The 24701-nt window shown below is 40.1% G+C and overlaps 2 protein-coding genes and 1 pseudogene across 2 annotated transcripts in view; 1 reads left to right on the forward strand and 2 right to left on the reverse strand.

Annotated features, from left to right (window-relative positions):
• Positions 1-1502: 1502 nt before the first annotated feature.
• Positions 1503-11800, reverse strand: NOA1A (nitric oxide associated 1 A). Its single transcript, NM_001038188.3, has 7 exons — positions 10506-11800; positions 9425-9589; positions 8598-8803; positions 5834-5965; positions 4725-4841; positions 2089-2209; positions 1503-1812 (listed from the first exon to the last, which is right to left on the reverse strand). The coding sequence occupies exons 1-7, from the start codon at positions 11650-11652 to the stop codon at positions 1616-1618; spliced, it is 2085 nt and encodes a 694-aa protein (NP_001033277.2). The 5' UTR covers positions 11653-11800; the 3' UTR covers positions 1503-1615.
• Positions 11801-12482: 682 nt separating this feature from the next.
• Positions 12483-24701, forward strand: part of POLR2B (RNA polymerase II subunit B) — a 43884-nt gene continuing 31665 nt past the window's right edge. The window contains 4 exon segments of the mRNA NM_001099082.2: positions 12483-12618; positions 15889-15961; positions 19632-19782; positions 24479-24591. Coding sequence (NP_001092552.1) covers positions 12600-12618; positions 15889-15961; positions 19632-19782; positions 24479-24591 — 356 coding nt within the window. The 5' untranslated portion in view covers positions 12483-12599.
• Positions 23080-24484, reverse strand: LOC101902381 (coatomer subunit zeta-1-like; annotated as a pseudogene).

Below are 24701 nucleotides of genomic sequence, written 5' to 3' on the forward strand. Positions count from 1 at the left end.
GAGGGTGGGTCTAGAAATGTCAGGGTTCTCCACTGTCACAGTGAGGAATGGGGCAGGGGTGCTGCTAGTGGCATTTGGTATTTGGGGATGAAGGATACACATATAGAACCACTTTCTCCAAGATGCCAATAGTATTCACTTTGAAACATAATGAAAGTGAGACCTACGGTTTTTACAAGTAGTTTTTTAAACTTTTTATTTTTGGCTGTGCTGGGTCTTTGTTGGTGAAGCTGGCTTTTCTCTAGTTGGGGGTAGCAGGGCCTACTCTCTAGTTGCAGTGCATGGGTGTCTCACTGTGGTGGCATCTCTTATGGAACACGGGCTCTAGGGTGCGTGGGCTTCAGTAGTTGCTGCACAGTGTATCTAGAGCACAGGCTCAGTAGTTGAGGCACACAGACTTAGTTGCTCCACAGCACGTGGGATTTTCCCGGATCAGGGATTGAACCCGTGTTTCCTGCATTGGCAGGCAGATTCTTTATCACTGAGCTACCAAAAAGCCCTACAAGTTGCATTTTAAAATACTGACCATTTATCCTATAATGACCTACTTAGTGAGAGGGGAGAGGGGGCTCGAGTGTATATGTTGTCAGAGAATACAGGACTATTAAAAAGTTAATGCTAACCCTAAGTCTACAGGAAGTTCAGGGATCTGTTTCAGGCCAATTAACTTCACAGCATTCATCTCATCATGGGACCTGGGACTTGACTTGCCAATCATTGTCCACAGCTATAGGGCCACTCAATCGACTAGAAATACTTGAAGGTAAACACTTCTGACTGGTGTAATGTTTTATGTACAGTGTTTACAGACAAATGTTGATAAAATAGTTGAAGTGCTCTGATCCTTGCAGAATAGATCTCAGATTCCAAAAGGATATAACATAAATCCTTTTCTAAGATTTTCAGGCACTTTTAGATTAGGTAAGGGAAATTTCTACTTGTTTTCAAGATTTCTTTCACTGCTGCTTCCCCTAAGTAATAAAAATCTGACTCTGCATTTCCGTTTACATCCTCCAGCTTCCTCATGGCAGGGTGTGGCCATGGAAACATTGACCACTGGACACTGTGATGTGGGCAACTTCCAGCTCTTCCCTTCATTTCAGTACGGTAGCTGCATGCTCTTCACACTCTTCTCTTCTTCCCATTGCTGTGAAAGGATGACAACTTGAGCAACCACCTTAGACCCAGAGATGGAAGCCATGGTGTGTTCCCCAGTTGGGTACTTGGCTGACTACGTGAAGTGCAGCCTCTTACTCACCTCTCTGATTTAAGATAGCATATTTTGGAGAAATTAACTTTCTGCCATTTTCTCTTAAGCCAACTGCTAAGCTGCTTTTTTCTAAATGAGAAGTGCCATCTGGTCTCAAATACTAGTGGGAGAAAACAATGTAGCAGAACTCTCTTTTAGGTATGTTTGAATCACAGATACATACATGTATGTACCCTACTAAAAAAAATAACGTGTTTACAAACTCAGTTCATTAAAAAGAGGCACGGTCCTTGGTAGTTTAAAAAGGGTTAGGGGGCTTTATTACAGCAGTATTTAATGTGGTGCGATGCACACAGAATGTTCTATATAGTTCATCTTCAATGTGAACAGGTCAGCTTCACGTATCTATCTTTTCTTCTGCAGATTGTACATAAGAGCAGGAGGCCTTTTGGTTTTATACGCCACACTTCCCTTGATGCGCTTTCCTTTGATGTTAACTATATGTGGCAAGAGAGGGCGCCGGACTGTCAGGACTGTCCCTTGAGGTGTATAGCCTCGGAGGGTCAGTGTGTCCTTAAACTGCGGTGTCACTGCTACCCAACCTATGCAGGCACATGAAAAAACACAGACGGTGTTAGCAACCATCCTATTAAAAACACCAAACACAGCTCCAGATGGAGACCCCAGGGAGGCTACTGCTGCCTCACTATTTTTTTTAAAAAGCATCAATACATTTGTGAAAATGTACAGATTCATTTTCAGAGCAGGTTGCATCTTATGGATAATCTAGCATGTATTTCTTAAAATATTTGGCTTATGTCAGTTAAGGCAAATCTGTATAAAAATATGATAAACTCTTGTGCTTGGTGTAAAATTACCTGCAGAGGAGAACTTGATGTCAGCCACTGCTTCAGATTCCCCAAGTCCTTCATCTAACGTGATGTCTTCAGCAACAAGAGGAGGAAATCCTGCCATTCTTTCTTCTCCACCCACTGGTACCTTCCATTGGGAGGAGATAAAGTTATTTGGAAATTCAAATGAAACCCCTGATAACTCTAATATTAAGTAAGGCACTGATAAGATAATATTGTATAGGTATCAAAAATAAAACCATTAAACTAACAGGCCTGTCTGGACACACAGGTTAATCCCTGCCTCATTAGAAACCAAGGGTACATGGATAATGGTTAACATCAGCTCTATGTTTACAGGTGTTTCCATTATTGGAAATAAAAGGAGGATAATTTACCTATTTATTAATGGATTTCTCTGTGTTTATCACTAAGAACACAAACACAGACGTTACAGTATGGTCCCTGCTCCCGAGGAGATCAGAAGGTGGAAATAGCAAGTAAATAAAAGGTAAGATATGTAATGAGAGGCAATTTATTAAGTACTATGGTTGTGAAAGGAATAATGAATGTGGCTTGGTCAAATAAAACCATTAATGAGCAGAATTTTGAAAAATAGATTAAAGTTACTCAGTGTTGAAAGGTATTCTGAGTAACGTACAGACACAAAAATTGGAAAAAAGATGATGAGTTCAGAGAATTGTAGTTTAACTGTGCTGAGTGTGTTATGTGTGTGTATTAGTGATGAGGCTTTCAGTTTCGACTTCTCAGTAATGTGGAACTAACAAGGAATCATAAGCAGGAAAGAAAAAAGAATGAAAAAGAATATTGGGACCTGCTTTATATTTTGGAAAAACCTGTACAGTGCAGGATTTATCAACCTCAGCACTATTGACCTTTTGAGCCAAATAATTTTTTGTTGGAGGAGGCTGTCTTGTGCATTGCACAATTTTTAGCAGCCTCTACTCGGCATCCAGTAAGTTGTGAAAACCAAAACTGTCTCCAGGCTTTGCCAAATGTTGCCTTGTGGTAAGAGTCAACCTGGTTGAGAACTACAGCTGTAGTGGGGTGGGGGTGGGAGGAAGACAATAAAACTGGAGTCTAGATTATACCTCATAATCTCAGAAAGCAGGCTACAGTTTGGACTGTGAGGCTGGTCTCAGTGATGATTAGGAGGTAGGATTGACTTTGACTTGGGAGATGAATGAAAACCAGAAGGCAAGGCAGAGGTACAGAGCAGCCCAAGAAACTGTATTACGAGGGGAGAGAAGCCTGGTGTCGCTTTGAGAAGTATCAGTGAGTCCACCCTGAAGACTACACAGATGCATGAAGGTGGAGCCTTCCCCTCAAATCCTACATGTGTCTGGAGCATCAACTTGAGGCCAGTTATTTCAATGGAGTCTTAATTTCACTCTGGCTTTTTCAGTCCAGAGAGAAAGAAGCATTTGCTTCTGAAGTCAGGTTGGTTTTATCCTGGTTGAAGGGCAGGTGTGCGTTTTGACCTATTTTTAGTTGTATGAGCGTTCATTAATGTAAATCACATCTGCATTGGATGCACCTGGTATTTTTGCAGGAGCTATGTCCCAACCCCCTCCTCATCGCCACAGACACTTACACAGCAGTGACAGCGGTGCCCTGGCACTGGATCTTCTCCACAACCTCACGGTGTGGTCACAACAGACAGAGGTAAAGGAAACTCGCCTAAAGTCACACAGCTTCACTAAGTGGTGGAGCAGAGTAGGATTTGAACCCAGCCTAGCTCCAGTGATCTTAACCATCATACACTACAGGCTAGCCAACAGTGTGTATTCAGGTCTGGTTAAAGAACTATAAATAGGCCCCATTCAGTTTCTAGAGAACTTGGAATAATTTCAGTGGCACAAAAAGGGCACAGCAGGGACTGCAGAGGATGGGAGGTGAGGAGCAGGAGTCAGCTTGATTGTAAAGAAGAGGAAGGAGTGGGACACTTGAGTTTAGTTTTGTTTCTGAAAGATCAGAGAAATTTTCACACACTGCTTAACAGGTCAAAGGAAGGATCAAGTAAGCAGGAGAGAAGACATACGATAGTCTCTAAGTATCTGTGGTTAAGAATCTGGGAGAAGAGCTTTTCTACCCAGACAAGGGCTTCTAAACTCAGCACTACTCACATGTGGACCAGATAATTCCCTGTTGTGAGGGGCTGTCCTGTGCACGCATTATGTTTAGCATCATCTCTGGCCTCCACCCACTACATGCCAGGAGCATCACCCAGTTGTGAGAAAATCCAATGTCTCCTCACTCAAATTATCCAGCGCAACTTTTTGAAATGATGTGACCACTGGGCAGTTGAAAAGTGGCTAGTGCAAGTAAAGAACTAAATTTTAAAATTTATTTAATTTTAATTAACTTATTGAAATAGCCGCATGTGGCTACCATACTGGACAGTGTCACCCAGAGAAAACCCAGCTCTGTCAGTATCCTGGGGTCAGTCCAATCCAACATCCCTTTTGTTATCAGAGCCTGTCTCACTTTATAGCCAAAATCCTCAAGGTGAACAAGGTCAGGGAGAGCTAGCTGATGATGTAACAAAGATGCTTCTGTCCAACAAAGGCTTTTTATCAGGGCTGTGGGACTACCAGGGTGTATTAACCTAACTATTCAACCATCAAATCATGTTGGCTCACCTTCAGTAGCATATGACCTGCGTGCTTCTGATACATAGTATCTGCCTTGTCCAATGAAGTAATGTGAACAGGAAGGAAGCTGGAAGCCACAACTGTAAACCAAGCTGACTGATTTCCCTTAAGAAAGGAAGAAAGAACTTATCTGTACAATGAAAACTTAGAAAACCAGCACATTACAAGGTACAATTTAAAAAATCTGGGGAATTCCCTGGCAGTCCAGTCCTGAGCGCTCTGTGCTTCCACTGCAGTGGCCTGGGTTCAAGCCCTGTTTGGGGAACCAAGGTCCTGCATGCTATGTGGTGTGGCCAAAAAAAAAAGGAAGGTAGGAAAAACATGGCAGAAGCAATGCACTTACACCCATGTAAATAAACCTATGATACCTTATATACACTTTGTGGATACTTAAATGTCTATTTTTATGAAAAACAAATGAATATACCATCTGCTTTAATTGTCCCTGTATAAAATTTGGTTTAAAATGTTAATATTGTATGGTCTCTAAAAATGTATGTAATGTTTCAAGTATGTAAGGCCAAATTTTCAACAAATTATGAACAAACAGAAACCCAAGATGTGTGCTAAGGCAATGGCCACAGGTTGCACTGAGTGTGCATATCCATCTTTCATTTTCCATTTTTCTGCTCACTTTGGCAAAAATGGGGAGCAGTTCTATAGATGCTTTAAAATCTCTAAATGATGCTATGTAAATGAATACCAAACCAAAAAAATACATGTATAAAAGTGTACGTGTCATCGGATATAGAGTGTGGAATTAATTTAATGCCATATTAACCCTGCCCCTAAACGTATGCCCTCTGATTTCCACAGAAAATAATACCACAGGAGAGGGAAACTATCTTTTTAATGTCAAGCTGTATGGGACATTGAGCTGTTTTTTGAAGACAATTTTTTTAAGACCTATGACTTTTTCCCACTATTTCATTATCCCAGGTTTATATTACAGACATTTAAAAACACAGACATAAAAGGATATCAACCCCAACAGTCATGACCTAGTTATCAACATTTTGCTAGTCTTGATAATATCTGCTTGCTTAAAGTAAATCCCAAAAATAAAGTCATTTTTTAATGGTACAGACTTTTCTTACCTTCAGAAAATCTATGCGGCCTAAGGCACCCAAAAATAGAACCATTCCTGGTTTTAGCATAAAAGTTCTTGGAATAATGGAATGTGTTGGCAATACAATATTTACTTCTTTTTCTGTTAGAAGACTTAAAATCTGTAAAGCAAAGTGCAGATTTTTTTTGAGAATTACTTTCAATGAACATATGCTGTATCGTGCTTTACCTGTAAGATAAAAAGTTATGATTATATATTCTAGGCTTCACAATACATCAAAGTATGTATTCCAGAATTTGCTGCACATAAAATTCATAGCTTCTTTCTGTCTCATGGAATCAATTTATAGTTGGCTCTACTCTTGTTTCACAACTTAATCTTAAGTAATGGCAGTATACAGGTATATGAAACAACAGCATCCTCTGAATTCTATCAAATTTTGTGTGATCTGAACACATTGATGATTCAATTCCAGGATAGAAAAATATGTTCTCTTGTCAAGGCTTCTAGGGAGCAGCAATTCTCAGGTAATGGTAAGGTAATGTGCTGTGTTTTGTCCTCGTGGCAGCTATGCATGCATTAAGTGAGAGTGATCACCCCATTCTAGGCTCAAGTAAAAAGCTTGAAGAATCTTTGCTAAATTCCAGTATTCACTTTCCTTATTTCCTACAAATACTCAGCAAAAACAACAACAACAACAACAACACAAAGGTATGGATCCTGTGACTTCTGAGGATGAAGATTCCTAAGTAGACTAGAGAAAATGGAAAAGAAAAGCCAGGAAGTACAAGATTCTGGTGAGACTAAAATCAAAATCTGACTAAAAAAATTCGAGAAAGTAAAAAAATGGCTTTTTGTGGACTTGTTTCTTAAAGAAAAGTAAGAAGAAAATTTAAAAAAAAAGTAATATCTAGGGAGACTTGAACGAAAATATGTAAGGGGTGGCAAGTAGTTTTCTTCAGTACTTGTGTTTGAAAAGCACATTTAAAGCTCCTGGCAGGAGAGAATTACTCTAACCCTTTTAGCAAAGACCCTCATACTTCCATTTTACAACAGAGTTCCTTGCTTTAGTTTGGGAAACACTGGTTCAAGGCATTAAATAAATATATCAATAAACTGACAGAGAATCAAACTGCCTGAGAGAACTTTTGTATCTAAAAACTTGAGGGTCTCAGTGCTGGCTATAGTAGTTAGCAAATTCTTGCCTTTTTGACCAGTTGACAAGAGGGTATACCTGACTAAAGGAATTGCTATCCCTGACCTGCTGCTGCTGCTAAGTTGCTTCAGTCATGTCATTGCCCTGCTGTTGCTGCTAAGTCGCTTCAGTTGCGTCCGACTCTGTGCGACCCCATAGATGGCAGCGCACCAGGCTCCCCTGTCTCTGGGATTCTCCAGACAAGAACACTGAAGTGGGCTGCCATTTCCTTCTCCAATGCATGAAAGTGAAGTCGCTCAGTCGTGTCCGACTCTTAGCAACCCCATGGACTGCAGCCTACCAGGCTCCTCCGTCCATGGGAGTTTCCAGGCGAGAGTACTGGAGTGGGGTGCCATTGCCTTCTCCATGTCATTGCCCTAACTGAGCCTAAAAGTTAAAGATGAGTGGGTAAAGTTAAAGTGATAGCAGTAGTAATGTTCAATAGTAGTGGGAGCCAGTTTCCTAAGCTGAAGCAAGGAACTCTATTGTGAAATGGAAGTATTAGGGTCTCTGCTAAAAGTGTTAAAATATTTCTTTCCTACATGTGCTTTTTCAAACACAAATACTAAAGAAAACTACTTGCCACCCCTTACATTATTTTCTTTCAAATCTTCCTAGATATTACATTTTTAAAAATTTTCTTTTTATTTTTAAGAAACAAGCTTGCAAAAGATTTTTAGCCAATTTTTTTTTACTTTCTCAAATTTTTAAAGTCAGATTTTGATTTAAATCTTACCAAATTCTTGTACTCCTTGGCTTTTTCTTTACTCTGTGAAGTTCTGAATTGCTAAGGGAGTAAAGGCTGGACATAAACAATGAGTTGATCCTATTCTAAATTAGGTTCATCTGAGGCGGCACCTACTTAAGAAATTTAGTACTTTGTATCACTTTTTCAAGAACAAAAACAAATTAGAACTCATGCTGGAAAGTGTCATGTGTTTATAGCCTATTCTCAGAATAGCTCCAGGAAATGAAGACAAATCATCTGGATTATGTCAGCACAGTCCCCATGTTCGTAGGATGAATTAATGACAGAGAAGAAAAGCGTAGAGTAAGAAAGAAAGGACATTATACTTTAAAACATTTCAATGTCTGGCAGAGGGACCGAGGCATTACATTTATTCCATACACCTTTGGGGAACAATAAGTACAAAGTACGTACAGGGAGACTGCCCAGCTCAATATAAAGAGCAGGTCAAAGATCAAATGGGTGACCTTGGGACATGAGGTGACACTGCTTTAGCTGAGGGTGAGTCCCTCCTTACTTCAGTTCAAAGTGAGTGCACCTCTTGGTGAATATGTTATGGAGGGAATTCAAGTATGGGACAGGTGGCTGAACTGCAGTGACATTTATGATTTCTTCCAACCTTAAAATCTAGGATTCTGTAAATATTTCTCTAAGGTAAAAATCACAAAGATAGAAACAGGTTGTCAGAAGTGACGCCTACCAAATGGCATATAGATTCACCAAGGAAACAGTCTGATGAATGAATCAGAACTGAGTCTAAAATGAAAGGATGTCTTTTTTTCATCTGCTGATTAAAATAGTACTCCTGCACTTGAAAGTTAATGTTTCTAAAAGATATGAAATACATACACAATTTTCCTTTGTAATTCCAGGGGTGTCATAAAACCAGTGGGCATCTTTCACATCTTCTGGGGTCAGTTCTACTCGTTTGGTGGATTTATCTGCAGCCAGAACAGGTTCATTTCCCATATCAAAGGCAAATGAATCGGCATCAAATTCAAAGGCAGCTTTATCCTTCTGTGCTTCTGAATATGAGAATGTTCTTCCAACCCTTCCTAGAACAAGTTATATTGAAGTTAGTAGTCACTCCTTTAAAGCTTTTGACTCGTAATTTTTCTGTTTGCTTCAAACAAGTTACTAAGACTAACTGTGGTGTTTGGAAGGAAGTGAGACTACAGTGATACTTTTTCTCTGTTTCTAAATGCAGCCAGAGTCAGACTCTTGTAATGAGGAAATGAGTGTGGCTGGCTGTGCACATTCGGTGGAGGGGAAGAGTGTTGGAAATCAGTTTTTTCGTAAATTAAGGTTGGAAAGAGATACTAAGGAAAGGGGGACAATCCAATTTAAAGCTGTTACAGTTCAACAACTTGTATGGTCTGCAAGGAGGGGGCTGGCATCTTAGTGCACATGGTTCTACTTCTAACAATAGCCAGATAGGCAGTTACTCACATTTCCTTTCCTGGATTTCTTCAAGTATCTACCATCTCAATTTTCCCAGTGCAATGAATTCTGGACTTCCAAACAGCAGCCTTGCCTCTAAAAGGTCTCTATGTTCTAAAAAGAGGGAGTGTCTCTTCCCATAAAAAACTGGCTAGCCCTAGAGAGCTGTATTTCAAGATGCTCAACAAAAAATTTGAGCATACAGTTACACTAGTTTTCCTATAGAAGACACTTACCTACTAAATAACCATGCTTTTTTAAGAGATTCAGTTTATTTTGTTCTTGTTGACTAAGATCTTCTTCTGCTTCAGTTGCATCTCTTTTAAGCCTTTTTTGCCTTTGAAACATTCTGTAAGGAGTTGGGTTACAAATAGGAAACTTCAGAAGGTTTAATGTAGTACCTGAAATACCAAATACATACACTGTTATAAACATTGTACAGGAAAATGGAATAAAACATTTAAGAGGACCTGTACCATCTTGAGTACTGTGATTATTTCTCTTAACTTTCATGACAACCCTCTACAAAATTATTCTTACTTTACAGATAAGGCAATAGGCTCAAAGACTGGCTCACAGGCTCAACTAGGATCTGAACGCCAAATCTATAGGCCTGATCTCTTTCCATCTTCTGCATACTACTAACAGGTATAAAAGCATTTCTGTATATAAGTCTCCCAAAGTCCAAGACAGAGAATACAATTTACCAAGCCAAGTTAAACACTGGTTTCAAAGGAACAAATGAAGTAGTTCATTTTGCCAACTGTTACATAAAAACAGGTCACAGAAGGATTCATTCTGTAATTACTTCAGATGTTTCTTGATTGAAAATAAAAGTTGACTTATTTTCAGCGAAGCCACACATCATATTGCATCAGTGAATTATTCATACGTTAAACCTATAGAATCTCATGAGTAAACTCAAGATATGAAGAGTAAGACTGAGGGATGGATGGAGGCTTTTCTCCACAAAAATCAAAGGACTTTCTGGAGAAACTTACAAATGACTAAAGCTACAAGGGAAACCTTCAAGAGAGCAAACATTGTCCTCTGGTTCACCTGAAGTGCTTAGAACGGTGGCTTGAACATAGGAATACTCCATTGAGTATTTCTATTTCTATTGAAAAGTTACTACAACATATACTGAATCTGCAAGCACTAAGCTGCCACGGAAGAGAAATGTGAACAAAGTAGGTAGAGAATTTTTAAAGGGAAGCCTCCCACCAGCCCCTGATGGACATTAAGGAAGAATACATGACTAGGAGAGTGAATCACGATCAGACTACCAGCTTTTCAGAAAACGAAGAGGACGCTCACCAGGCCAAGGAGAGATGGTGGCCCTGTCGATAGCTTCAGCGCCCTTGGCGATGCAATAATCGGACTCCAGAAGCGTATTGAAAAGAGTGGACTTGCCAGCGTTGGTTGAGCCAACCAGGTAGACGTCGCCCCGGTAGCGCCAGGAGCGCTGGAGCGCGGAGATCAACTCTTCAACTCCATAGCCTGTCTTGGCGCTGATGAGCCGCACGTCTCTGAGCACCGTGCTGGACTTCGACGGAAGATTCGCGTTGTCCTCCCCGCCCCGTGGCCGGTCCCCACTGGAACGTTGAGCTCTTCGGTAGCCGCGGGGCGGCAGGAGCCCGGCGCCGATGCATTCGTCCCACAGTCGCTCCCGGAGCCGCTGCCGGTAGTTGGGAGTGTCTTGGGGCAGCAGGTCCACCTTGTTTCCCAGCACGATCAGTTGCTTGGGGCCCACCAGGGCAGGCAGGTGGGGCAGCAAGGTGTCGGGCAGATCCAGTAGGTCCACCATGTACAGTACAAGAGCTGGCTCGGGCCGCCGCAGCGCGGCGCTCACCAGCTCCAGGAACTGTCCCTGGCTCACCTGAAGGCGCAGGGCGCGCCGGTGATGCACTAGCAGCCAGCAGCGCTGGCATACAGTCCGCTCCAGCCCCCCTTCCTCCGCCACCGCGCTGTTAAACTTCTCGCTGGGCAGGTAGCCGGGAACGCCGGGGTCCTGGCAGTGCAGCTCCGCACCGCAGCCAGAACAGTTCTGGCCGCTGGGCGGCACCGTTGGGTCCGGGTGCCCCACCACTTGGTGTACCCGCCGGCCGGCGCCTAACTTCTGCTGCCGCCTCTCCTCTCGCTGCTGCTCTATCCGTCTCTCCTCCTCTTCCTGCCGCTGCTGCAGCTCCCGCAGCTGGTCCTGGAGGGTTGCTTCCGACTCCGAATCCAGGACGTACTCAGGGAACAGAAAACTCTCTTCCAGGTCAGCCCCTCCTGGGTTACCCCCAGTCGCTGTCGCGCCACGAGGAAGACCACGTCCCAGGCCCGCTGAGTGTCGGGAGGAGTAATCGGTAGCGCATCTCCTCTCGAGGAGCGTCTCCCGGACGCCGTTACGCGTTACAATGGGAGTGGGTCCCCGCAAGAAGCCGCAGAGAAGCCTGCGAGCTAGGCGCGCGGGCAGCATGAGAAATGCAGGAGTGGGCAAAAGGGCGGAGCCACCTTTTCGCACACGCACTGTGGCCCCAGATGAGCGTAAAACAGCAGGGACAGGCCAGGAGTTCCAGAGAGCCGTCATTCGTCAGCGTTGCACCGAAGCTCCTCCTTCCACGTCTAATCCCGTGAGTTCTCGCGATGAAGGCTCTGTGGCCCAGAAACCTACTTAAAGCGATACCCGGGACATAGATTAGCGTAGATCGGTCCAATAGGCTAGTGAGTGAGGGTTTATCAACTTTCAGGCTAAACAAACGCGCTGTCCGTGGCACCACCTGCTGTTAAGAAGTCACATTGTTAGAAGCTACGTGTTTGTCTTTTGAACTGGAAAATTAAAAATAGAATGTCGCAGACTTACAGCCACAATTAAAACCTTTTATTAATACATCTTCTTGGCTTTTTTCGGGTATCATTATTCGTGCAACAGCATTAAAATCACATTTCTTAAACATTTAAAAAATATGATGCATAGTTGTACACAAATCCTTCTTAAAAGCTTCGTGTTTTTAAATCTTTAGAACTGAAAAAATAGAGAACGGCGAAAATTAAACCTTTTATTATTAAATCTTCTTTCTTTTTTTGGTGCCATTATTAGTGCAACAACACTAGAAAACAAAGCTTCATTGGCAGGAGCCAACTCGGAGACTGTAAGCAGCGGTCCTCCCACTCAAGAAAAGGAACCTCAACCCACAAACCGCGCATGTGCAATACTAACCCTTAATCACGTTTTTTCCCCCGGCCTTCGCGCAGGCGCAGACCTTAATTGGAGCCTTTATGGGCGGGGCTTCGTGTGGGACGCAGAGTATTCTGGGTACGCCGGAGACGGAAACTACTTCGCCTCGCTTTGCGGTGGTCGGTGGCAGCTACGCGCCTTCCTGTGTGTGATTTCTGGATTGAGGGGCTCGGGAACCGTTTGCCAAGATGTACGACGCGGACGAGGGTAGGTGACCAGTCAGGGCACTCCTCGGCGACACATTTACGGGGGGGAAACGTGGGGAGTTGGACGAATGAAGGAATGCGGCCCCCTCCCCGGCCTGCCGCACCACATCCCCAGTCGTTTCCCCACAGCCCCAGGCCGGATCCGAGATTTTGAGAGGCGGAGGGTGCAGGGAACGTAGCCTGTATGATCTCGGTCAGGGGGACTTTTGTTCTCTTGATTGAATGTGACGCTCCCTTCCCGTATTGAAAGTAGCCTGCAGAACCATACGACAGGTACAGTTGTTTTGATTTCGTCTGAAGCACAGCTCCTTTTCAAATTTACGTTAAGGCCAGAGCTAGTGGATTTGTTGAATAGTTTTTGAGCGACGGCCTGTGCCGAACATTGTGCTAGGTTCTGGTAATACCCCGGGGACAAAGAATATAGTTTCTGTATATGTGTGTGTATTGGGGGGGAGGCAGGGTTTGATCCAGTTTGGCATTTCTTCATGTTGCTATATGCCTAAGTAAATTACCTTAAAAGGTGATATTTACATTTCCTCTTACCACGATATGACACAGTTTTCAATGGTATGCCTTTTACTGAACAGGAACGCTATGTCTTTTTTTCTTTTTACATGTAGAAATCTTAGTCATGAATAGTGTATTTTCTTTTTATATTTTTAATGCTCCCTCTTCCATTCTCCACAACTCCTTTTTCAGAGTTCATTTTCTTCTAGCTCCCAACCTTCTGGTTGCCCCTCACTCTTCTGTTCCTTTGCTTACTTCATGGAGAAAATAGAAGCAGAAACTTAAGGTCTGCTGTTGAAACTTGTGTCTCATTTTTATCTTGGATCTAGAAATTTATTAGTATCATTGTATTCTTGTTCTTCTATCTGCGAAAAAAATTCAAAAAAAATCTTAGCTTAATTTTTTAGTAGGTGATATATTCTCATTTCTCACAAGCTAGAAGACATGAAAAATGTTAAAAGGGATAAATGATCAATAAATATAAAACTAACTTGATTATTACGGCTCCTTTTCCAGCCTTATTAGCTTCTCCTGTGTGCTTGTGATAATAACATCTAGTGTGTCATCAAAGCTAGAAATCTCTAAGCTGTTTTAGATACCTTAGTTTTTTTACCCCGCCAGGACAAGGAGGAACAGGGCCTGACCCTGCAGGTCCCTGATGCCTCATCCCTTAGTTTCAACACCAGGCTGAAGTGGTTTGCCATATCCTTCATCAGTGGCATCTTCTTCTGCATCCTTGGAACTGGATTGCTGTGTCTCCCTGGAGGCATAAAGATTTTTGCAGTGTTTTATACCTTTGGAAATACTGCTGCCTTAGCCAGTACATGCTTTTCAATGGGACCTGTGAAACAACTGAAGAAAATGTTTGAAACAATGAGATTGCTTGCAACAGTTATGCTTTTGTGTTTCGTGCTCAATCTGTGTGCTGCTCTTTGGTGGCATGAGAAGGGACTGGCTGTATTATTCTGCAGATTGCAGCTCCTGTCGATGACCTGGAATAGTTTGTCATACATCCCATATGCAAGGGGTGCAGTAATTAAATGCTGTTCTTCTCTCCTGAGCTGAAAACTCTTTGATAAGAAGGAGACTGTTTGAAAAGACCTTTTGAAAGTCGATGTTCTGTTTTTGGCCTTTTCCTGTTACAGCGATCACTCCAGAACAACTGCACTGATCATCTAAGAGCATTTTGTATACTGATAAAACTACATACCTATTAAACTGTTAAGTGCTTGTGACAGTAAATTCATTATGTGCCATTAATACGCCTTTTCAGAGACAAGGATATTTTAATCATTGCCAATTGTAAATGATTTTTAGCCAGTTTTTAAATCTTTTCTAAACAGCATTTGATATGTAAATATTTAAGGATAAACCTATACTGCAAGATATGATCAACTTTTTTGGTGGCTTTTACGTGTTTACATTTTTAAAATATCTTTTTAAAATAAAAAGATGTTTTATTTAAAATAAATAAATAAAAATAAAAATATTTTTAAAATAAAAACTTTAAATGTGAAAGTTTTACTTTAAGCTAAGCATTGCTTTATTGTATGTAATAAAAAATAATGTAGAAATCTTCATAATTTCAAAATAAACCCACACTTGGAAAAAAATTAAAAAAAAAAAAAAAAAGATGAGACTAATATTAGGACCGGTGCACACTGATTTTTCAAATGCCCCATTGCACACATGACTGTTGCTGCATGACTACCCCAAAATTTGGCTGCTTAGAAATTATTTTGAATTGAATGGGCTAGGAATTTGGGCAGAGCATAGTAGGAATGGCTTGACTGTTGCCTGATGCCGGTGGTTGGCAGACACAAAGGCTGGATATTGACAGCTGGGGATTGTGATCTGGAGTGTTTACTCACACTCTGCTTTCAGTGCATCTGGCATCTAACCTAGAAAAATTCAAGGACTAGGATTGCTGACTGGAACATCTCTGAGTGGCTTCTCTGTTTAGGCTTTCTCACTTAAGTATACCAGCCTTAGAGTAGTAGGTCTTCTTAATCACAGCTCCAAATGTAAGTATTTCAGCAAACAAGGTGGAATTGCATTGCTTTTCCTGATCTAAAGCTTCTAAAATTGTGTAACATTGGTTCAATTGTATTCTCTTTAGTTATGAGAGATTCAAAAACCTATCTAGAATCAAGGGGAAGAAGCATTGACCAACCTCCCCCGCCCTTATATCTTGATGATAGGAGTGTTAAAATCACTTTATAAAAGAATATGTAAAATGGAAGATACAGTGTGGCCACCTTTGGAAAATAGAGGCTGTCATCCCTGTCCATGTATGAAATGTTGCTGTAATAGACACTGCACCTTAACATATTGCCCAGCTATTGGAATCCTTTGCTGACTCCTACGTCTTAGCCTTATCTCTGACTTTGGATCAGAGGACTGTGAGCCTGCTATTAGTTATTATAATATATTTAGCTGTTAATAAGAGTTACATGAGCTTTCTGGAGAGGATGGAACAGTTATAAATTCCTATGACTATGACTTGTACTGAACCTTTCTCATGAGACCTCTTTGTGAGTTGGGAGAATACCTATGTGACATAGACTCGTGTATATGTACATACATTCATACATTATTTCATTACAATTCAAGTAATGATTGAGATTTTACAGAAATGGGGTAAAGCAATTGCTTTTTATTTAGTACCGATAAATGTGTTTCTGCTACCTCCCATGATAGGAGTGAGATGTGAGCTAGTAGTATTTATTGCAAGTAAGAATGATTTTTTTTTTTTTTTTTGCAGATATGCAATATGATGAAGATGATGATGAAATCACCCCAGATTTATGGCAAGAGGCTTGCTGGATTGTAATTAGGTAATGTTTTAGATCAAACTGAAAAAGTTTTAAAAGGCACTGTAAACCATACAGTGATTTCCTGCTTATTCTTTGCTTGAAAATTAGATGTTTTTTGTGAATAGGCTTCAAGAGTGCTGGCTTGTTATTTATTTAAGTATCTAACTTTAATTTGCAAGGTATTTTGATTTATAGGAAAATTATGCAAGAATTCATGTATATACTTCACCTAGATTCCGTAAAGGTTAACCTTATGCTATGTTTGCCTTATTCTTTATCTGTCTGCATTTTTTTCTGAAATGTTTGAGACTTAGTGACTTACCTAGGAATATTCTTTCATATAATCATAATCTAAGTTGTTAAAATAAGGAAATTAATTAATACAGTAATCTTATTTATTTATTTTTTTTTACAGTAATCTTATTTAACTTAGAGACCTTACCCAGATTTTGCTGGTGTCCCACTAAAGTTGTTTGGAACAAAACAAAAATTTTCTGATCCTGGATCCAACATAAGATCATATATTACATTTTTTCATGACTTATTCTTTTGTCTCCTATAACCTAGGACAGTTCCTTAGTCTTCCTCTTTTTTTGGGGGGGCGGTTCTGAAACCCACTATCTCTTCAAAGCGTCCCATGGCCTCACTTTTTTTTTTTTTGACCTTGACATTTTTGAAGAATACAGGCTGATTACTTTGTAGACTGCCCCTCAGTTTGGGTTTGTCTGATGCTCATAGTTAGGTGCTTACTTTTGGTAACAATGATGTTCTGCTCTCAGTGCATTATATCAGATGGCATATGATGCCTGTTTGTTACATTACTGGTGCTGTTAATTTGATTCCTTGGTTTTCTCACTGTTTTAAATCGATAAAGTTATAACAGGTTGTATTTCAACCCACATTCCCATCCAAGTCTAAGTGTAATTAAACTGTTAATAAAACTGAGCAGGAAGCCTTACATATAGATAAGAAAAATAACTTTTAAGTAGTTAAGTCACCTCTTGCTATGTTAGGATGTAAAATGCTACAATTCTCCTCTCTTACCAAAGTGACCGTTGCTTTATATATGGTAATATGATGATGCCTCAGCCTCTTCCCTTTTGAAGAATACATGCTTCTAGATTCTGCTAGTTGTGTTTGGAGTAAAACTGAAGCTTTGCTGAAGATTGTTTTGTTAAAAATGTATTGAGTTTATGGGATGTAAGTATGTATTTGTTTTTCCTATTAAATGTGGACTATAAACTTCATACTGAGATATTTACATCTTCTGTGATTTTTAGTATTAAACACCAAGAGACATTTTACTAGGAAACAGTAACCAGCTAGATGTTTGGAGGATGCCTGTATTTGGTGATCGCCAGGGAGAAAGAATGTTTTGATCTTAGCCAAAAAAATAGTTGTCAACTTATGTGGCAAATTGCTGAAGGATTAAATACACTATTTAACAAGTCCATGCATTTAATGTTTCTTACAGAATAAAATGTTGTTTGATTTTTACATTTTAATTGCTTATAGGTACTTTAACTATGGTGAGATGATGTTTTGTTTTTCCACTATTTGATATCAAGTGATCTTCCCAGGCTTGTGAATGTGATAATACTTAATATCATAGTGACTTTAGTAAGATGACTTCTTGTACATCAGTCATGGTAGTTGTTATTTAGTCACTGTGTCTGACTCTTTTGTGACCCCATGGACTATAGCCTGCCAGGTTCCTTCTATACATGAGATTTCCCAGGTAAGAATACTGGAGTGGTTTGCCATTTCTTCTCCAGAGGATCTTTTTGATCAAGGGAATGAACCGACATCTCCTGCATTGGCAGGTGGATTCTTCACAACTGAATCTGGGAATTCAGGGAAGCCCATCATAGTAGTAGATACCATAAATAAGAACTACTCATAAATAAGAACTATAGGTGTTTAAAGGGTGGCATTCTAATGAGGTACTGTTCTGATGATTTGGGGAAAAGTAGCTATGGTTCAGCTTCCTGGGAGGATGAAACTTGTCCTTAGTTTTTAAAAAGATTTTTAATTGTAAATTGTCCATAAAACCATTGTTGTTTACTTTTACAGCTAGTGCCTTCTATGTGTCTCTTATATACAATGGCTGACCCAAATGGTTGTGAGAAATTTCTTTCCTGTTAGCTCTCAGTCTCTACTGAAGGAAATTACCTTCACAATTCTATAAATATGTACTTACTTTTATTTATTTATTTGGCTGTACCAGGTCTTAGTTGTGGCATGCGGGAATTTTTAATTTTGGCCCACGAACTGTTAGTTGTGGCATGTGGGACCTAGTTCCCTGATGGTGGATCAAAACTAGCCCCTGCATTGGGAGCATGGAGTCTTAGCCACTGGACCACCAAGGAAGTCTCTGCTTCCATCATTCTTAAAGCTGTACCTTATATATGGGTGATTGTTACTGTGTTCTCTGCCATAGAGAACTTCTGATATTGGTAGCCATGGGTGACTGAATCAGGGTGGGACCCAAAGCCAGCGAATCTATAGGCTGGCCAGCCATCTGTGAGATGATTTCCTGATGTGGAATCGGGAAGCTGATGGTTTGTTGGGCTATGCATGGTGCTCAGAAAATTGGTGTGAGATGAGGGAGCTAGTTAATAAGCAAAAGGGGCTAGAAGCTAGGTCCAGCTATGCAGCTCTTCCTGCGTGGTGGTGAGGGGAAAGAGTCTTCTTACAAATAGTAAGTTGTTTCTTTTTGAGCCTCTGTCCTTCATTGGGGCTTTCACTGTTTGATTTCTGTGTCTATACCACTAGCTCTGATCTCTCAACCTTGCTCCATTTTTAATGATCAGTCATTTGCTAAGTATTTTCACTTAAATGACTTTGCCTCATTTTACCTTTAACATATACAGAATAAGATAATCTTTAACCTAAAATTGAAATTCTTAACATGCTATATTTTAGTCATTGACATCATCATCTTTCTTATTAAAATTAAAGTTCTTATTTTTATCTTTTTTTTTCCATGCTTTTTTTTTGTTATATAAGTTTCAGGTGTACAGCGTTATAGTTCAACATCTAAATATACCACAGAGGGATCACTGCCACAGTCTAGTTATCATCCATCATTTGTATCACTATACGTTTTACTCCCTTCACCCATTTCACCTATAACACTAACCGCCTTCTCTCTCTGGTAACCTCTTATCTGTTCTCTATGTCTGTGAGGTTTTTTTCTTTTGTCTGTTGTTTTGGGTTTGGGTTTTTTCCTTTTTTTTTTTAAGATTCCACATATGAGTGAAATCATGTGCTATCTGTTTTTCTCTTATTTATTTCTCTTAGCGTAATATTCTCATGGCCCATCCATGTTAACATTTTTCTCTTTGACTATACATTTTCTTTAGTTTCAAGAAATGTTTCAAAGAGATTGGATAAAGTTTATAAGGGATATTTATAAGTTAGGGCTTCCTTATAGTTCTTACGTTGTGTTTTAGTAATTTTACCCACAAGTATAAGTCTCATTTCCCCAGACTTAACAATAAGTTCTACAAAGAAAGTGTTCCTACTCTCATCCCCTTTTTAGATACATGATAGTATTTTATATAGTGATGGATAAGAGTAATTTCTATTTCATGATTAATATTTGTTGAATTTAATGATAATGAAAATGGGGAAGTATGCTAGAAAACATCAGTGAGTTGTAACTGATTGTAAACTCATGTTTTCGCAGTTCCTATTTTGATGAGAAAGGTTTGGTGAGACAACAGCTGGATTCTTTTGATGAGTTTATTCAGATGTCTGTTCAAAGAATTGTGGAAGATGCTCCACCTATAGACCTACAAGCTGAAGCTCAGCATGCTAGTGGAGAAGTTGAAGAACCGGTAAGATGGTTACTTTAATAAAGTAACATAAATGTATTGATTCAAAATTTCAATCCTTTTCTCACCTGGCTTAAAGGTTAAAAAAGAAAATAGGTGTTTTCTGTAGTGTACTTAAAACAGTTTCTATCAGCTCCTGATTTATTCTTACTAATGGAGAGATGCATTTTTGCAAGTAATGCAGAACTGTTAATTCTTATACAGATAGTAGGTATTTAATAGGAAGAGGAATCTCAAGAGATATGATGAGCTACTAAGAGAAGCAAGCCAGAAATAGTCATATTACTTCAGAAAATCCTCCTTTTGTCTTTCCAAGTGTAAGGAATCGAAAGAAAAAGTAGGTGAAGAACTTCCGCCTTGATTATTTGTTGCATGAAATACATTATTATATCAATATAAGAGATAAGGGAAAATCACCCAAATATATCAGCTCTTTTAATTTTTCTAAATTCATTTGTAGTCTTTTTTTTTTTTTTTTTTTTTAACACATGCATGTTTTCAGCATTGTTAAAATCATAGCAGGGCTATCATTTTAGAATCTAGTTTTAAGTGAGTGATTGTAAAGAAGTGTGTACGTAGTCGAAAACAATGACTGTCCCTAGTTTTTTTCTTTATTTTTAATTGGAGGATAATTGCTTTACAGTGTTGTTGGTTTCTGCCATACAGCAACATAAATCAGCCATAGGTATACATATTTCCCTCCCGCATGAACTTTCTTCCCACCCCAGTTTTTTTTTTTTTTTTTAAGCACTATTTGTTTATTGGCTGCGTGGGTTGGGGGATCTCAATTTCCCCCACCAGGGATCAAACCCAGGCCATAGCAGGGAAAGCCCAGAATCCTAGCCACTAAGCCACCAGGGAATTGCATGTTCCTAGTTTTTGAGTAGAGAGACAGCTTGATCGGTTTTGAGGGACAGGGAAAACTAAAAACCAAAACGAGGTAGAAAAGAAGTAGAAGTAGACAGAGGGAGAGATTATTATTTCCTGCCAGATCAGTCCCTCTTCTCTGTAGCTTGTCTCATGAGGGCTGGTAAAAGTTTAGGTGGAGATACTCCATAGACTTTGCTCTTAAGAACAAAAATAATTGACTCTTCTGGCACTGTGTTGGAAAAACAGGTATAAAATGTCTTTTTTTTTTTTTAATGTATGGCATTTTTTTATATATGGTCTTTTCAAAATGAGAGATAACAATATAGCATATTCAGAGTTCCAAAATAAGTACTATGGAAGAGAGAGATCTCTCAAGCTTTGGTATCAGAGCTTAGTGAAGAAGACGGGAGGGAGTTAAGCGGACCATGAAGGGCATTTGTCATAGTAGAGAAAAGATATTTAATCATTTCAGCAAAAGATACTTCATGAATTTGGCTTGTGGTTGGAATGGAGGGACCACTGTAGTCAGTATATTGTTTTTGACTTGATCTCTTTTCGATAGTGGAAGATAAGATGGAACTAGGTTTTCATATGCTTGGATGTCATTGGCTATCATAGGAAATTGTGGAAAGACTGTCATAGAATGTATATAAAGCATTATTTTTAAAAGGTTGCTTTGGAAATGGTGTTTACTGGGAATGGCAAGAGACTAGAGTCAGATACAAATTTTGAAATAGCTTAAGTTTCAGATAATAATGCCCTAAACTAAGGTGATAGTGGAAATGAGTAGTTGGATGACTTAATTCCTTTTGTTTCATTATCACCAGTAGTTCTTTTTGCTCTTTGCCTACTCCAGCTTGGGGAACTTGGGTATTAATGATTTTCCTTTAGTGATCTGCTTAGTTCCATCTTTTCCTTTTCTGAGGTTTGATTTAGAGAGAAATTCTGTATCCATTTAACTCTGAAAAGTTCTCATGGATCTTGTTTTATTGGGTATCAGATATTTAATTGAAAATTTTTCTTTCTTTTCTCTTTCTTTTCTTTTTTTAACTGTGAAATAAGCTATAGTCACCCATGGTTGGAAATTCTCATTTCTTTATGTAGAATAGTAATTAGGATTTTATGTTGTTGTTTTCTTTTTATTCCTCTTTGCACACAGTATTGTAAGAAGGTGGCTGTCATACTGATTCCATACATCTCTTACACAGAAATGCCCCCTCAAGGATTCCCAGTTATCTGCCCATGGGACTTGGCAGTTAGTGAATGGGGCAGAATGCTAAGTCTCAGGAAGTTTTCTTGAGACATTTTTGTGGGAAGTTTTGGGTCAAAGGGAGAGATGAAACTCAAAAATGAGCGTTCCATCCTTCATCTTCCTGGGGAAATTCTAATCCCAAAGGTTTTCTGAAGAAGGGCACCTCTCTCGGTGACCTCGGGATGGGTGGTGCCCAGACCTACTGCCTGGATTAGGTTGAGGCAGAAGAGGACAGCATTAAGCAGCAGAGTTCACAGACCCAAGGCAGAGAATTGAAAAGCCAGGATCAGGGTAAAAAAAAAATTCAGCTGTGTTTGAAATATAGAATTTTGTAGACCCTCTTCGATAAAATTTAAATCACTGCTTCCATGCTGTCCTTTCCTATGTTCCCAGTATTTTTTTCAAGACTAGAGGTCTGGGCAGTAAGAAGAAATAGGGGAAAATACCTAGACTTGAAATGCCACTCCCCATCCCCACTTATTCTGTACAAAAGAATTCTCTCTCCCTCCCCTTGCTGTTGGGATGAAGGCTGTGTAGAGGCAAAAGGAGGAAAGCCCTCAGCACTTCCTGCTTTGAAGTTTAGTTGCATCACAGGGCACAGAAGTGGAAGAGAAAATACAGGCTCTAGGAGAGCGTGGGAGCATAATCCAGTCAAAGAAGAAAGAGGGTGCTTCCCCTGCCCTGTGTCAGATGTGCTCAGAGCTTTCCTTCCAGTACTGACAGAGAGGAGTGAGAAGGAAGGGGAAGCGTGTACAGGTTGGGGTGAGGGTGGGGCACCTACAGACATGATGGAGTCTAAATCCCTGTGACCCCAAGATGATCCTGCAAGCATCACTTGAGGGACTGGATGAGAAGTCACCCAGGAGCTCTTCTTGGATTTTTTGAGAAAGTGAAGAGCCAGCTCAGCATTCAGAAAACTAAGATCACGGCATCTGGTCCCATCATTTCATGGGAAATAGATGGGGAAACAGTGGAAACAGTGTCAGACTTTATTTTTCTGGGCTCTAAAATCACCACAGATGGTGATTGCAGCCATGAAATTAAAAGATGCTTACTCCTTGGAAGAAAAGTTATGACCATCGTAGACAGTATATTAAAAAGCAGAGACATTACTTTGCCAACAAAGGTCCATCTAGTCAAGGCTGTGGTTTTTCCAGTGGTCATGTATGGATGTGAGAGTTGGATTATAAAGAAAGCTGAGCGCCAAACAATTGATGCTTTTGAACTGTGGTGTTGGAGAAGACTCTTGAGAATTCCTTGGACTGCAAGGAGATCCAACCAGTCCATTCTAAAGGAGATCAGTCCTGGGTGTTCATTGGAAGGACTGCTGTTGAAGCTGAAACTCCAATACTTTGGCCACCTGATGCGAAGAGCTGACTCATTGGAAAAGACCCTGATGCTGGGAAAGATTGAGGGCAGGAGGAGAGGGGGACGACAGAGGATAAGATGGTTGGATGGCATCACCGACTCAATGGACATGGGTTTGGGTGGACTCCGGGAGTTGATGATGGACAGGGAGGCCTGGCGTGCTGCACTTCATGGGGTTGCAGAGTCGGACATAACTGAACTGAAAAGCCAGGAATGGTGGTCTTCACTGGAGTGACTGCTGGATCTTCTCTTGGCTGACTGCAGCACCTGATATTTGATCTGCTCCTTAATGCCACCGGGTGTACCACTTTATGGGAATTACTGTCTCGGATCACCCCTGCATCTATGATTTCTTCCACAACCGAGAAGAATGTTCACCAGCAGAGCTTGCTTTCTACATTTTCCCTCAGCATCTGATCTCAATTAGTTGAAGAAGCAGTTCAAAACAGCCATGAACTTCAGCTCATTTTTATAGGAGCTGCCAATCATACAGAAATAGAGATTGATACAGCTTTTGTATACCACTTTCAGGCTTTCTAAAAGGGCAGCTTCACTGTCAATCCTATGGGTCTTGTTGAAAATATTCTTCTCAAAGGCCTTTTGCTTCTTGATGCTGGTATAGGTGTCATTGTACGTGGCAAAAAGTTGATCTCCTTCATTGTCCAGAATAAAGATGTCTTTGACCAGTATACAGGAAGGGTTCCAAAATCAGCACCTGCATTTTGCCCTGCGACTGGTGCTGACATCTTCTGTTATGTGTAATTGAAGAGTTAGGTTTACTTTTTCCCATGTCCTGTTGATTAGTTTAGAACACGTTTCTAATTGTATGAATTTATCTTTTCTTTGTTTTCCGGTAACTTTGTTAACCTAACCTCAGCTAAGGAGAGGGCACATGAAGCAGCTGTACAGATCATTAATGCAAATCCATTTTAGTTGTTTGACATGAATTCAGAGCATATGATATATGCTTAGTCTTTACAGTCTCTTTTTGTCTTCCACCTTAAGAGAGTGATGAAGTATAAAACTTGATGTCTATGGAATATGGATAGTGACTATGGAGAGTCACTATTTTAGTAAGGTGGATTAACTTTGGCATTTTCTACAGTAGAGCTGTTTACTCAAAATATTAATGTTGATTAAAACTGAATCATTAAATTTTTTATGGAAAAAATTATTTACTTTTTTCCATGGTTTTTTGTTTCATTTTAGCCAAGATATTTGCTGAAGTTTGAACAGATTTACCTGTCCAAGCCCACCCATTGGGAAAGAGATGGTGCTCCATCACCAATGATGCCAAATGAGGCCAGATTAAGAAATCTCACGTAAGAACCCATGTTTCTTTTCCAGCAGCTAATTTTGAAAATTCAGAAAAAATTTTGGCCAGTTGAGAGTTTTAGCAAATACCTTACTATTAACTTGTGATCTACTTTTA

The sequence above is a fragment of the Bos taurus genome, chromosome 6 (genome assembly GCF_002263795.3).
Source record: "Bos taurus isolate L1 Dominette 01449 registration number 42190680 breed Hereford chromosome 6, ARS-UCD2.0, whole genome shotgun sequence".
In the NCBI taxonomy this organism is placed as follows: domain Eukaryota; kingdom Metazoa; phylum Chordata; class Mammalia; order Artiodactyla; family Bovidae; genus Bos; species Bos taurus.

Bases quoted from the DNA above. Each gene is read 5' to 3' on its own strand.
- NOA1A (NM_001038188.3), bottom strand. From the start codon at position 11,652: ATGCTGCCCGCGCGCCTAGCTCGCAGGCTTCTCTGCGGCTTCTTGCGG. The intron at 8,804-9,424 runs GTAAGTGTCTTC...AACTTGTTCTAG, and splicing joins AAAGCATGGTTATTTAGTAG to GAAGGGTTGGAAGAACATTC. The intron at 2,210-4,724 runs GTGAGCCAACAT...TCCCAATGGAAG, and splicing joins CAGGTCATATGCTACTGAAG to GTACCAGTGGGTGGAGAAGA.